At 48.6% G+C, this 13,383-nt stretch overlaps 1 protein-coding gene across 1 annotated transcript; it reads left to right on the forward strand.

Moving 5' to 3' along the window:
- Positions 1 to 1,505: 1,505 nt before the first annotated feature.
- Positions 1,506 to 8,349, forward strand: LOC309382376 (death domain-containing membrane protein NRADD-like; the record flags this gene model as incomplete). The annotated part of the gene is made up of 4 exons (XM_081971887.1): positions 1,506 to 1,608; positions 2,418 to 2,637; positions 4,069 to 4,214; positions 5,829 to 8,349. 4 exons carry the CDS (start codon positions 1,506 to 1,508, stop codon positions 6,134 to 6,136), a joined length of 777 nt encoding a protein of 258 aa, XP_081828013.1. The 3' UTR covers positions 6,137 to 8,349.
- Between the last annotated feature and the right edge of the window lie 5,034 nt (positions 8,350 to 13,383).

Here is a 13,383-nt window from a genome sequence, read left to right on the forward strand (position 1 = left end):
ACAGAGATAAGAAAGAAAGAAGAAAGGAAGGAAGGAAGGAAGGAAGGAAGGAAGAGGGAAAGAGAGAGAAAAACAGAGGAGGAGAGAGGAGGTTGTAAGTCTGGTCAATTCTTCACATTTAATTGCATCCCACCCCACTGCAAACACACACTCACAAATTCTGATTATTCTCTTTTTTTTTTTCAAAAGTTAAATCTTTCTCCAGCTTTCGCGTCTTGAAGGCTGGGTGAGATCAGGGCTGCTTTTCAGAGATCTACCGATGGGGAGGTGGGTTTTATTCCCGCAACCTTGCAAGCTGAAAGCTAGCAGGGCAGGTTAGAGGCCGGGCTAGTGTGTTGTGCAGGGAAGTCTGGGGTCAAAAAAAGTCACAAAACAAGACCACAACTCCACCTGGGTTATTCATGCCCATAATAAGCAGGCAGAGCTGAAATCTGATCTTCATGGCCAACATCTCGACTTTTTTCACTCTGTCCGTCAATATTCACGAGGGGGGGGGAGGTTTTTCCTTCCTGGTTCCCCCCACTATGCAAAAGCCCAAGTTTCGGAGCTTATTCCTGTTTTAATGTGGCTGTGAGCAGGGTGAAATGATCCAATACGGGCAGTCCTCGAGTTACGACCACAATGGAGCCCGTTGCCAAGCTAGGCAAGTTGTTTGAGTGAGTTTTGCTCCATTTTGCGACCTTTCTTGCCATAGTCATTAAGCGAACCACTGCAGTTCCTGAGTTATGTGAATCTGGCTTCGCCCATTGACTTAGCTTGTCAGAAGGTCGCAAAAGGGGATGACGTGACCCCCAGGACGCTGCAACCGTCATAAATAGGAGTCAGTTGTCCAGGGTCTGAATTTTGATCACGTGACCATGGGGAGTATGTGTGAAAAATGCTCCTAAGTCACTTTGTTCAGTTCTGTTGTAACTTTGAACGGTCACTAAATTAATCAGTTGTAAGTCGAGGACTACTTGTATAACCCTGATATTGGTGGGCTTTAAAAGACCATCCGGGAGGGAGACTGTCAAAGGAACCCCTAAAATCTTGAAAAATTGCAAAACTTAAAAGCAAGACAGCCCATGTTGTGGATCCAACACAAAGAAAGCCACACTGATTTGAGCAAACGGAGAGGTGTCACACCGTGAGAGTTGGGTTGCGTTATAAATCTTGTTGACAAAAAAACAAAACAGTCAAATGGCTTCCTTCCAGAAGTTGTGGGTGCTTAAAAACACGAAGGTTTTTAAGAAGAGAATGGGCAACCATTTGTCTGAAATGGTGTAAGGTTTCCTGCCTGAGCAAGGGGGTTGGACTAGAAGACCTCCAGGGTCCCTTCTGATTCTGCTACTTTTTTATTTGGAGGAGGAGAGAAGGAAAAGGAGGAGAAAAGGGTCTTCTGCCTGAGCAAGGGGGTTGGACTAGAAGACCTCAAAGATCTCCTTCAACTCTGTGGTTCTTGTTCATTCAGTGCCCAGATCTACGGGATCTGATTCCAACAGTGAGGGAATCTTGCAATCTGGGCAATGCAGAATTCTGCTTCCCGCCTGACTGCTAAGCACATTCCTGAAGATTTCGGGGCTTCCGTCCCGGCTAGGAACTCGCCAGTGTCTCTGCGCAGAGACAGATGTGCGCCAGATGTGCGGGAGGGGATGATGGGGGGGGGGAATTAGGAAAAATGATGAATTCATGATGCTTTTCTTCCTTTCCATCATCTAGCCTGGTTTTTGCAAACGTATGTGTGTGTGTGTGTGTGTGTGTGTGTGTGTGTGTGCTGATCCTCCCTTTGGTCTTTTGAGTTTGGAGAAATAATTTGGGATGTGTGTTTGTCTTCTACAAACATAAGTCCTCGACTTATAACCATTCAAAGTTGCAACGGTACTGAGAAAAAGGGGCTTAGGACCATTCTTTTTTCCCACACTTGCAACTGTGGCAGCCTCCCCAGGGTCACGTGATGAGCTTTCAGAAGCTTAGCGGCTGACTCGTATTTATGACGGTGGCGCTATGCATGGGGTCGCGTGATCCTTTTCTTTTTTGCAACCTTCCGACACGCTTTCCATGGAGAAGCCAGATTCCCTTAACACCTGGGTTATTAACTTAACAACTGCAGTGTTTCACTTAACAACTGTGGCAAGAAAGGTCGCAAAATGTAGCAAAACTCGCTTGACAACTGTCTCATTGAGAAATGGAATTTTGGGGGCTCCATTGTGGACGTACTTCAGGTTTTTTTCGGTTTTGAATTATTCCAAAATAATTTGCAGGGAACAGTTATTTTCTTCCACTTCTTCAGCGTTCGCTCTCTCTTTCTCTCTCTCTCTCCCTCTCACACACACACTGCTCTGACACACACACACACACACCCAAGGGGCTTCCAAGGCATTGGGAGGGGTGTTGCTTTCTCCTTGTTCTAGCTTTTTGTTTAATTTCAATTGGGGCAGATAAAGAGCTGCAGATCCTGAAACGGCCTGAAGGGGCGCCCCAGAAGGACCTTCCGAGAAGGATGGCGCCCCTAGGGGCGGAAGGCAGCGATTCCCACAACTCCTCCTCGGAGTTTGTGCCCTCCCTGGTGGACGACCATCCCAACAACATCATCCCTGTCTACTGCTCCATCTTGGCCGCCGTGGTGGTCGGACTCCTGGCCTACGTGGGGTTCAAATGGTGAGTCTCTGGGTGGGGAGGGGTCTCTGGGGTCACCGGGGTGAGGAGGGGTCTCCGAGGTGGGGAGGGGTCTCTGGGGTCTCCAAGGTGGGGAGGGGTCTCCGGGGTCTCCGAGGTGGGGAGGGGTCTCCGGGGTCTCCGAGGTGGGGAGGGGACTCCGGGGTCTCTGAGATGGGGAGGGGTCTCCGGGGTGGGGAGGGGTCTCCAGGGTCTCCAAGGTGGGGAGGGGTTTCCAGGGTGGGGAGGGGGTCTCTGGGGTCTCCGGGGTGGGGAAGGGTCTCTGGGGTCTCCGAGATGGGGAGGGGTGTCCACAGTGGGGAGGGGTCTCTGGGGTGCCCCCCAGTCCTTATGGGACCTCCCCAGCCTTCTTCAAATTCTCCTTCAGGAAGAATATAGAAAATAACACAGCATCCCTTTTTTTCCCTGAGATCCTTTTTCTCCCTGTGGGGAAATAAGATCCTTGGCCCAGCCTCACCCCTCCAGCTAAAGCTAGAATTAAGCTACAGGGTCCTCGACATACGACCACAATTGAGCCCAGAATTTCTGTTGCTAGGTGAGACGTTTGTTATGTGAGTTTTATGGCCCATTTTGCCATGTTTCTTGCCACAGTTGTTGAGTAAATCGCTCAAGTTGTTAAGTGAATAACCCGGTCGCTGAGTGAAACCAGCTGCCCCATTGACTTTGCACATTGGAAGGTCGCAAAAGAGGATCACGTGACCCAGGGCACTGGGACGGTCATAAATACGAGTCCGTAGCCGAGAGCCTGAATTTTGATCACATGACTTTTTTCAGACTCACATTTATGACGGTTGTAGTGTCCCGGGGGTCTCACGTGATCTCCTTTTGCGACCTTCTGACCAACAAAGTCAATGGGGAAGCTGGATTTGCTTAACAACCATGTTTCTCATTTGCAGTGATTCACTTAACAACTGTGCCAAGAACGGTTGTAAAATGGGGCGAAACTCGACTGTTATCTCACTTAGCAAAGGAAATTTTGGGCTCAATTGTGGTCGTAAGACGAGGACTATCAGTATTTAGCCATTGAATCCCATCCAGATAACCACCTGTTCGTTCTCTCTACTCTCCCTGCCGAACTTTAATTTCCATGCCCCCCCCCCCAGCCCTTCAATTCCACCCCCAGCCCTTCCTCCCCATTCACCCGTCTTCTGCTCACTGCTCCATTCCTCTTTTCCATCCCCTCCGGCCATCTGTATGGAGAGGCTCCCTTTTTCTGCAGTGCTTTTTAAGAGACGGGCAACAAAAACAGCCTCCCAGTTATAATTTTTTAAAAGTTCGCACGCCCCGAGATCTACCATAGCAAGGTGGGGTCTGGCTGTGGTTTGGAGGGCCCGGCGGCCATTTCAAACTTTGAAGGGGGAAATAGAGGGAGGGTCCCCGAATCACCATCCTCCTCCTCCTGCTCCGATGCAGCTGGACAACCTGCAAGCAGAAGCACCAACTGGCCAAAGCCCGGATGGGGGAGTTGGCCTCGTCCCCCGAAGGTGAGAAACTTCACGGAGACAGTGGAGTCTTCCTTGACACCCACAGCCTGCAGGAGCAGCACCCGCTGAACAAGGGTAAGGTTGCTACACACACACACACACACGTTAGAGCAGTGATGGCGAACCTATGACACGCCTGCCACAGGTGGCACACAGAGCCATTTGTCAGGGCACGCGAGGCGCTGCCCTGTCAGCTGGCCAGCACGCATGCGTGCGCTGGCCAGCTGAGTTCACCTTTTCAAAAGCCATTTTTTGCCCTCCCCAGGCTCCAGAGGCTTTATAGGAGCCTGGGGAGGGTGAAAAGAGCCTCCCCTGCCCCCCCCTCCGAGGCCCTCTGGAGGCTTCATGAGCTTCCCTAAAGCCTCTGGAGAACAAAAAACGGCCCTATGGGCAAACCGGAAGTTCGGGAACGGACTTCCGGTTTGCTCGGAGGGTCGTTTTGAGCGCTCCGGAGACTTTAGGGACTGTCTGGAGGCTTCACTGACGCCTCCGGAGGGCGTCCGGGGGGCGGGGGAGGCTGTTTTCGTCCTCCCCAGACTCCTATAAAGCCTCTGGAGCCTGGGGAGGGCGAAAAAAGCATGTAGAAATGGGAGGGGGAGCGCATTGCATTATGGGTGCGGCACGCCCGCACACGACGCCTCCCTGCGCTCCCCCCACTTATGGCACGCGAGCCAAAAAAGGTTTGCTATCGCTGGGTTAGAGGAACACTTCAGGGGTGAAAATGCTCCCAGTTCTGACCGATTTGCTTTAAAAAGCTTTAAAAAGTGAAAAAAAAAGTTTCCATGACAATCAGCTGATCAGTGCGATTGTTGGAAGCTTCTCCCCCCCCCCCCATACTTTTTAAAGCATTTTTTTTCCTGCAAGTTCAGGCACATAGGTGGTAAAAAAATATGCTTTTAAAAGTGAAAAGCTTCCGACCATCACACGGATCAGCTGATTGTCATGGAAACTTTTTTCCCCACTTTTTAAAAGCATTTTTTTTAAACTACCTATTCGCCCGAACTGGCAGGAAAAAAATGCCTTAAAAAGTGGGGGGAAAAAAGTTGCCCATGCCTACCTGGTCACATGACACCCCCACCAAGCCACGCCCACAGAACCGGTGGCAAAAAAAAAAAAAAATTAGATTTCACCCCTGGGACAGTTTCTCTACTAGTTGAACCAAGCAGGAGTTTGATGGGGAACTCTTCGGCCGTGACATTTTGGCCTCCTTGTTTATTCAGATATTGATCAGGCTACTCCGGCCCTTCCCTCTCTCAAGGGAAGAAGAAATGAAATTGGGGGGAGGGAAAGAGGGGGGGGGAGGAGAAAAAGAGTAGGAAGTAAAAGAATAAGGAAAGGAAGGAGGGAGGGATGGAGAAAAAGAGAAGGAAGGAAGAACATAAAGAAGAAAAGGAAATAGAAAAGGAAAGGAAAGGAAGGAGAAAAAGGAAAGGAAGGAGGGAGGGAGAGATGGAGAAAAAGAGAAGGAAGGAAGAACATAAAGAAGAAAAGGAAACAGAAAAGGAAAGGAAGGAGAAAAAGGAAAGGAAGGAAATGGAAGGAGAAAGCAGAAAAGGTGAAGGAGGAAGAAATGGAAAGATAGAGTAAGGAAGGAAAATGAAAATGACAGAGAAGGAAGGAAGGAAGGAAGGAAGGGAGAGGGTCCATCAATCTGAATCAGTTTCCTTGTCCTCATTCTTCCCCAAGCAGGACCCAGAGCCGACCCCCGCCTCTACAGCAGCCTCGCCCACCCCCTGCAGGAGGAGGTAGAGCAGATGCTGGAAGCGCCCACCCCCAGCGGCAAAGACTGGCGCAGTCTGGCCCAGCACTTGGGCTACCTGGACGAAACCATCGAGACCATCGGCTGGGGGGAGGCCCCTGCTCACACGCTGCTCTCCGATTGGTCAGCCCAGGAAGGGGCCACGCTGGAGGCCCTGGGCCAGGCACTGACCGCCATCGAGCGGGGGGACATGGTGGACCTTCTGAACGCGCCCGTGGAGGTCAGCTCGGTGGTGTGAACACCCCTCCCCCCCTTCTGTTGCTGCTGGACATCCAACCCTTATTTCTGTCACTCTGGGAAAGGGGGGTGTTTGGCTTAAAAATAATAAAACAAAAATAAGATTTTAACAAGCAGGGCACTGGAGGGGGATGAGGAAGGAAGAGGACTTTGGGGTTTGGAAGGAAAAGAGGAAAATTTGGACAAACCATCAGGGAGGGCTGGATGGAAAAAGTCATGTTCCTTCTCTGGGATAGCTATTTTGGATTTCCTGGTGGTGCCCTATCCACACCGTTGTTGGTCAAATAGGTCCTTCCGATTGGTCAACCCAATTTTCTCTCTCATTCTCTATTTTCATTCTCTTTTTCTATCTTTTCTCTCTCTCTCTCTCTCTCTCTCTCTCTCTCTCTCTCTCTCTCTCTCATTCTTTCCTTATTTCTCTTTCTCCGAGTCGTTTCCCCTCATTTTCTCTCCTGTTCTCATTTTCATTTTTTCATTCTCCCCCTTTTCTCTCTTTCTCTTTCATTCTTTCTCTCATTCTCTCATTCTTCCTTTCTTTCTCCCATTCTTTTCCCCTCACTTTCTCTCCCGTTCTATTTTTCATTTTTTCGTTCTCCCCCTCTTCTCCATATTCTTTCTCTTTCATTCTTTTTCTTTCATTCACTGATTTTTTCTTTTCCCTTCTCTTTCTCTCCCAGTCTTTCTTTCTTCCTCTGCTTTCTTTTTTCATTCTTTTATTCTCTCCTTCTTTCATTCTTTCTGTCTCTCATTCTCCCCCCACCCCTCTCTTACACACACGCACGCACAGAGGTCCATTCTCTGCATCAGCTGCCTCTTGTCTCTCTCCATGGTGGCCCTTTTGGCCAACCTCATGATGGGACCCTGATCAGGGCTGACCCCAGATGGGACCGTCATCAGATGCTGGACCCAGGTTGACTCCCAGCAGAACATGGCTTAACAAACCCAGTTTGTTACCCAAACAAGCTCCCGGATAGCTGGCTGGGCTTGCCCACACAGCTGAGCCCCCATTCCCACAAGATGCTGAACCCTCAACCTCCCCCAACCTATTTCCATGGATTCTGAGCCCAGCTGAGATTTAACTTTGGGGCGGATGGACATTAATCACAGGATTAATGTGGCAAGCCATAAACTATAGTTAGCTGAGCAGAGTGGCTGTGACCACCAACCTTACAAGCCAAGATTAAACTGCAGATTGTGGATGATCTTGGTTTACCCAGCGCTCCACAATGGTGTTTCTCATCCACGATGGGTGGATTACGACTGCCAGACTCAATTTTATGACTGTCGTTAAGTGAGTCACTGCAGTCCTTAAGTGAATCACCTGCTCATAAAGGAAAGCATTTTATGCAATGGTTTGTTTTTTTTGCTGGAAAAACTGCAAAAAATGTTGCAAAGTGAGATCCTGCGACCATGGATCGCTGCAACCGGTCATAAATGTGAGGCAGTTGCCAAATGTGTGAAATGCAATCACAGGGCAGGTTGTCATTTGTCATTGCCTAAAGATGAGCACACAAGCCTAAAAGGTAAAATACAAACAATCCTCAACTTACGACCACAATTGAGCCCAAATATTTCCATGGCTAAGATGGCTGTTAACTTGAGTTTTGCCCCAATATTACAACTTTCCTTGCTACAACACAAGTGAATCACTGGAGTTGTTAGTCACACGGTCGTTAAGTGAATCAGGCATCCCCATTGGCTTTGCTCGTCAGAAGGTTGCAAAAACGGATCACGTGACACCAACACACCCCCGGCGACATGGCGAGCGTCATAAATACGAGTCAGTTGCCAAGAGTTTTGATCATGTGACCACGGGGATGCTGCAATGGTCGTTAAGTGTGAAAAACTGTCATAAGCTACTTCTTTCAATGCCGTCATAAGTTCGGTCACCAAAGAAAAGGTTGTAAGTCGAGGACTACTTGAACGAAGCGGTAACTCAGGGGTCCTCAAACTTGTGGACTTCAACTCCCAGAATTCTCCTGCCAGTTGAAGTCCACAAGTCTTAAAGTCACCAAGTTTGGGGACCTCTGCGGTAACTTAATGATCCTGCGGTAACTTTGAATGTTTGTTAAGTGACCAGGTCACAAACCGAGGAACTGCCTGCCGAGAGAAGAAAGATGCTGGTATTTTTGGGGGGTGAATAAAATTAAAATCCCCTTCTGTAAATAACCCTGGAGTTTTGTCGATGTCCCTCTTGAAAGAGAAAAATTGTAAATATGCAAACTTTGGTTGTTTCCACAATTCTACTGTTTAAATAAAGTTTTGATTGTACGTGAGGCGTGAGTTCATTGTTGGGGGGCAAGGAGGGATTTAAAAGCAGGTCTTGGTGTCTTCCAAATAAATGAAATTATGGCACGCCTGACTGGATTCTACCAACAGGTCATGCAACTAAACTGGAAATACAAAGTTATTAGCTAAAAACAGATTTTTCTCAGTGTCGTTTTTCAACTTGAAACGCGGCATCTGAAAAGGAACAACTTTTTTTCTTGCAATTTAAGAGCAGCTGAGCACGGAGGAATTGGTAGATTAATCTTTTCCTGCGTTTCCTTACTTGATTTCCCCCTTGCATCCCTCCCTCAGTCCCACAATCCCTTCTTTCCTTCCCTTTCCTTCTCTTTCCCCCTTCAGTTGCATCGTGTTTCCCTAATTTCAACTTCTACATATATTGATAATTCTAGGTTGAAAAGGGCTGCTGTTAAGGCAAACCTTAACAACTACAGGCTGGCATCAACGAATAACCAGTACGTTTCCTTCCAAAACTTAGGCTGGGCGATATGTTAAATTGGGCTCGGATTTTATGGTAGAGTCATAGATTTTTACTCAGCACATCTGGCTTCTCACCATATGCACCACTTCTGAGCTCTGCCTGCCATTCACTCTCTGACACGCAATTAGGGGGCTGCAATGAAGATTTTCAATACATCTTCCTAAACTTGCCACTTAGCATAGACAGCAAATTCTAATGGGACATATTAGAATAGCAGAGTTGGAAGGGACCTTGGAGGTCTTCTAGTCCAACCCCCTGCCTAGGCAGGAAACCCTATCCCGTTTCAGACAAATGGCTATCCAACATCTTCTTAAAGGCTTCCAGTGTTGGGGCATTCACAACTTCTGGAGGCAAGTTGTTCCACTGGCTAATTGTTCTAACTGTCAGGAAATTTCTCCTCAGTTTTAAGTTGCTTCTCTCCTTAATTAGTTTCCACCCATTGCTTCTTGTTCTACCCTCAGGTGCCTTGGAGAATAGTTTGACTCCCTCTTCTTTGTGGCAGCCCCTGAGATATTGGAACACTCCCATCATGTCTCCCCAGTCCTTCTTTTCATTAAACTACTAGACATGCCCAGTTCCTGCAACCGTTCTTCATCTGTTTCAGCCTCCAGTCCCCCAATAATATCATGTTCGTATTAGGTAAGCATGAAACACCAATAATGCAAATGGAACTGTGGTAGTGAGGGAGGATCTGAACAGCCACCTGGGAAGCCTTCTGCTTGGCTGGCACTGACCACCAGGGAAGGTCTAGAGGTCAAGTCCAGCAGCAGCAGCAGCAGAGGTAGGAGGTGGAGGGCCTGTGTGGGTAGAGGGTCTCGGCTTCCATCCCCGCCTTTGTGGCAAGATCAGTTCCCAGGACTCTCCAGCCAGGCAGCTTGTGTGTTTCCTGAAGGTTGCTAGAAGAAGTGTGTGGCCTTAGCACAATGAATGCACACGGAGGGAGGGAGGATAGGAAAGAGAAGGAAGGAAGGAGAGGGAAGAAGGGAAGGGAGGGAGGCAGGAGGAAAGAAGGGAGGAAGGAAAAAAGAAAGGAGGGAAGGGGAGGAAGAAAAAAAGGAAGGAGAGGGAAGAATGAAAAAAAGGGAAGGGGGGAGAAAAGGAAGGATGGGCAAAGGAAGGAAGGAAAGAAGGAAAGAAAAAGTAAAGGAGAAAAAATAAAGAAAAGGAAGGAAAGATTGAGGGAAGGAAGGAAAAGAAAGAAAAGGGAAGAAAGTATGGGGGGGGAGGAAAAGAGCATGGGAAGAAAATGAAAGGGAAGGAAGGGTGGAAGAGTGAGGGGAAGGAACGTCTTCCAATGCCGAGAGTAAGTTTAGGCTCAATGGTGGTCATAAGTCAAGGACTACCTAAGTATTAGATAATATGACAAGGTTGACATCAATATTCAATTCTTCTGGTTGATCAAACTGGGTAGAAGAAATAACTTTTCTCTGGAATATTTCCAAATTTGAGAATTGACAGAATTGCTGGAACTGCATATGGCCAGAGGAGGTCAAAAAGGTCAAGATGGAGCCCAGGATTATGCAATGGAAGCTCCGATCTGCTTATATAGGTAACAGGCAAAACTTGCCGGAATTTGTGACTGCAACCGGATGGGACCTGCTTTTTGGTTTGATTTCTGGCGAGGCAGAAGAGCTGAGAGGTGATCCAGATGCCAACCGGGGAACTTTGGTGGGCTGTTAAAAAAATTAAAACTGCTAAACTGAGCTCTCTGGGAGGCTTCCCAGTATTTTCCAGATGTTGCACAGATGTTAATTTATCTTTCCCTCCTTCCCTCTCCTCCCTTCTGTTGCTTCCCTCCCTGTCCTTCCTTCCCTTTTCTCCCTCCCTGCTCCTTCATCCCACAATACCTTCTTCCCTCCCTCCCTTTTTCTTTCTGTCTTCCTTCTTCCCTCCCTCCCTCAGTCCCACAATCCCTTCTTTCCTTCCCTCCCTTTTCTCCGTCCCTGCTCCTTCATTCCACAATACCTTCTTCCTCCCTTTTTCTTTGTCTTCCTTCTCCCCTCCCTTCCTCATCCCACAATCCCTTCTTTACCTCTTTTCCTCCTTCCCTCCCTTCTTGCAACTATCCCAGGTGGCTTCAGTTAAGTGGGTGGGTAGGGGTGGGGGAGAGAGATTCACTTTACAACCATAGTGACCCACTTAACAGCCATGCAAAAAAAAAAGGTCATAAAATCAGGTACAGCTCTCTTAACAGCCCCCTCCTTGTTTAGTGGTCCCCCACTAGCTTTAAAAAAAAAGATTTGCAACAGAGTGCTAACAGGAGTTCTTCTGGGAGGAAGGGCCTCCAGGGACCGCAGAGTTACTCCAAGGACGGGCACGGTGCCACCTGAGGGGATGGTTGCAAGGGAGGCATCCTGCAGCCCTGGACAAAGGGCTATTTGGAGGCCAGCAACGTCCTCCCGAAGTGCTTTTAATTGCCCTGTGGAAACACAATCATGTTTTTTGGGCTGAGCTGGCGCTTCCCTGATAATCTCAAAGGGAAATCCAGATTGTGTGGCAAAGACCACCAGGGCCGGCTGGTACCTCCTGGCATGGTGCAGGCGTCTCCTTCCTGGGGTGCTGGCTGCTTAGAGAGCCCCATGGCCTTGAGCATCAAAGAGGGGAACAGCGGGAGTAGCATCTGTTGTTGATGCAAGCCAGCTGGGAAGGAGATAGAGGAGAGGAGGAGGAGAAAGATTGTGGGGTCCTTGGTGCTCTCTGAGCAGGGAGGTTTCCTTCCATAGGTTCATGACCTAACTAGGGAACATCATCAGGGCTAGAAGGGAGGGGTTGCAAGGAGGAGGGCAGGAGGAGGAGGAGAGGGAGAAGGAGGAAGAAGAAGAAAAAGGAGGAGGAAGAATAGAAGAAGAAGAAAGAGGAGGAGAGGAGGAGGAAGAGGAGAGAGAGCAGAGGAGGAGAAAGGAAGAAACATCACTGGGAAGCTTCCTTTTAATAAGTATAATCTTTATTGTCATTGTACTTATATACAACAAAATTGGTTGACCCAGCTGATTTATGCCATGGGGGCTACGCAGGAGTAAGGGGAAGGTGGAAGGCTATTTGGGCGACTACAGCACTCAGCAGCTTCCTGAAGCAATGGGGCACCCCTCCCCCACCCACCTAGGGACCACAGGATCCCCTGGGCACTTGACCAGTAAACCTTCAGAATAATTTCCCACCCACCATGACTGGCTGGGGAATACGGGGAACTGAAGTCCAGACGTCTCCTGGCTGCAGGGATGAAAACAAAGCTCCTCTGGGATCTCGGGGTCCCGAATCAGCTGGGGGCAGTGAAGCGATCTCTGTCCTTCAGCTTGCTGATGGTGACCTCCAGTCCCTTGGTTATCCCCTCGGAGGGAGTGGGGTGCAAGGCCATTCCCGGACAAGGCAGTTAATCAGCTGGGAACCATGGGATTGACAATCCGGAGGGCACCAGATTGGAGAAGTCAGCTCTCTGCCTAAGGCTTTCCTGGGCAAGAGCCTCATTCAAGGCAATGCAACTCTGCCACCTGCAGGCCGTGCTGGGCATTGCATGCAGGCCAGCCCAACCTGCAGGTCCACTTATGGCCACAAGGGGCCCCACAATTTCCATTCTTAAGTGAAGATGGTTGTTACAAGGGAATTTTGCCACATTTTACAACCTTTCCTACAACGGTTGCTAAGTGAATCGTTACAACTGTTAACAGTATCAGTTGGAGGATTGCCAAAGTAGATCACGTGACACCAGGACCTAGGACCGTTTTTCACATTTACGACCCCTCCTGGTCTCGTGATCAAAATTCAGACGCCTGGCAACGGAGTCCTATTGATGGGAGGTTGCAATGTCCCAGGATCACATGATCCCCTTTTGCGATCTTCTGACAAGCAAAACCCACTGGGGAGCTGCACTCACTTAACAACCCTGTTGCTAGCTGAACAACTGCGGGGATTCACTTAACAATGGTGAAAAGGAAGGTCATAAAATGGGGCAAAGTTCACTTAACAATTGTTTCACTTGGGGCTGCACTGCTGTCGTAAGTCGAGGACTACCCGTAATTACATGAAACCCCATCCACATTGAAGGATCAAAGGTCATTAGAGGGGGGAACTAGAGTCTTTGACTTACGATGGAACGGAGCTGCCCATTACGGTTGTTAAGTCGTGACAATCATCAGTGGCATCAAACACGTGACTGACTTCATTTTACAACTTTTGCATTGGACATTAAGCGAACTCCAATTTTGAAACAAGGCCTACAAATGTAGTTTTGCCTACAAATGTAAGTAAATGCCAGATTTGGCAAAACCGTCGTAAAACCGGAGCTGTGTTGCTGAGTGCCAAATGACCATCGTAAGTTCGAGTCCAGGGGATGGGTACCCTCCAGGTAATGTCATAACTTTTGACGGTTGCTAGGCAACTGGTCACAAGTTGAGGACTGCCTGCAGAGCCTTCTCTTTCCCTACTTTTGTTTCAACTTTATTTATTTATAAAACCTTCGGGCCGCCCATCCTACCTGAGGGCCA

Source organism: Natrix helvetica, assembly GCF_964273705.1.
Source record: "Natrix helvetica genome assembly, contig: HAP1_SCAFFOLD_292, whole genome shotgun sequence".
Lineage (NCBI taxonomy): Eukaryota > Metazoa > Chordata > Lepidosauria > Squamata > Natricidae > Natrix > Natrix helvetica.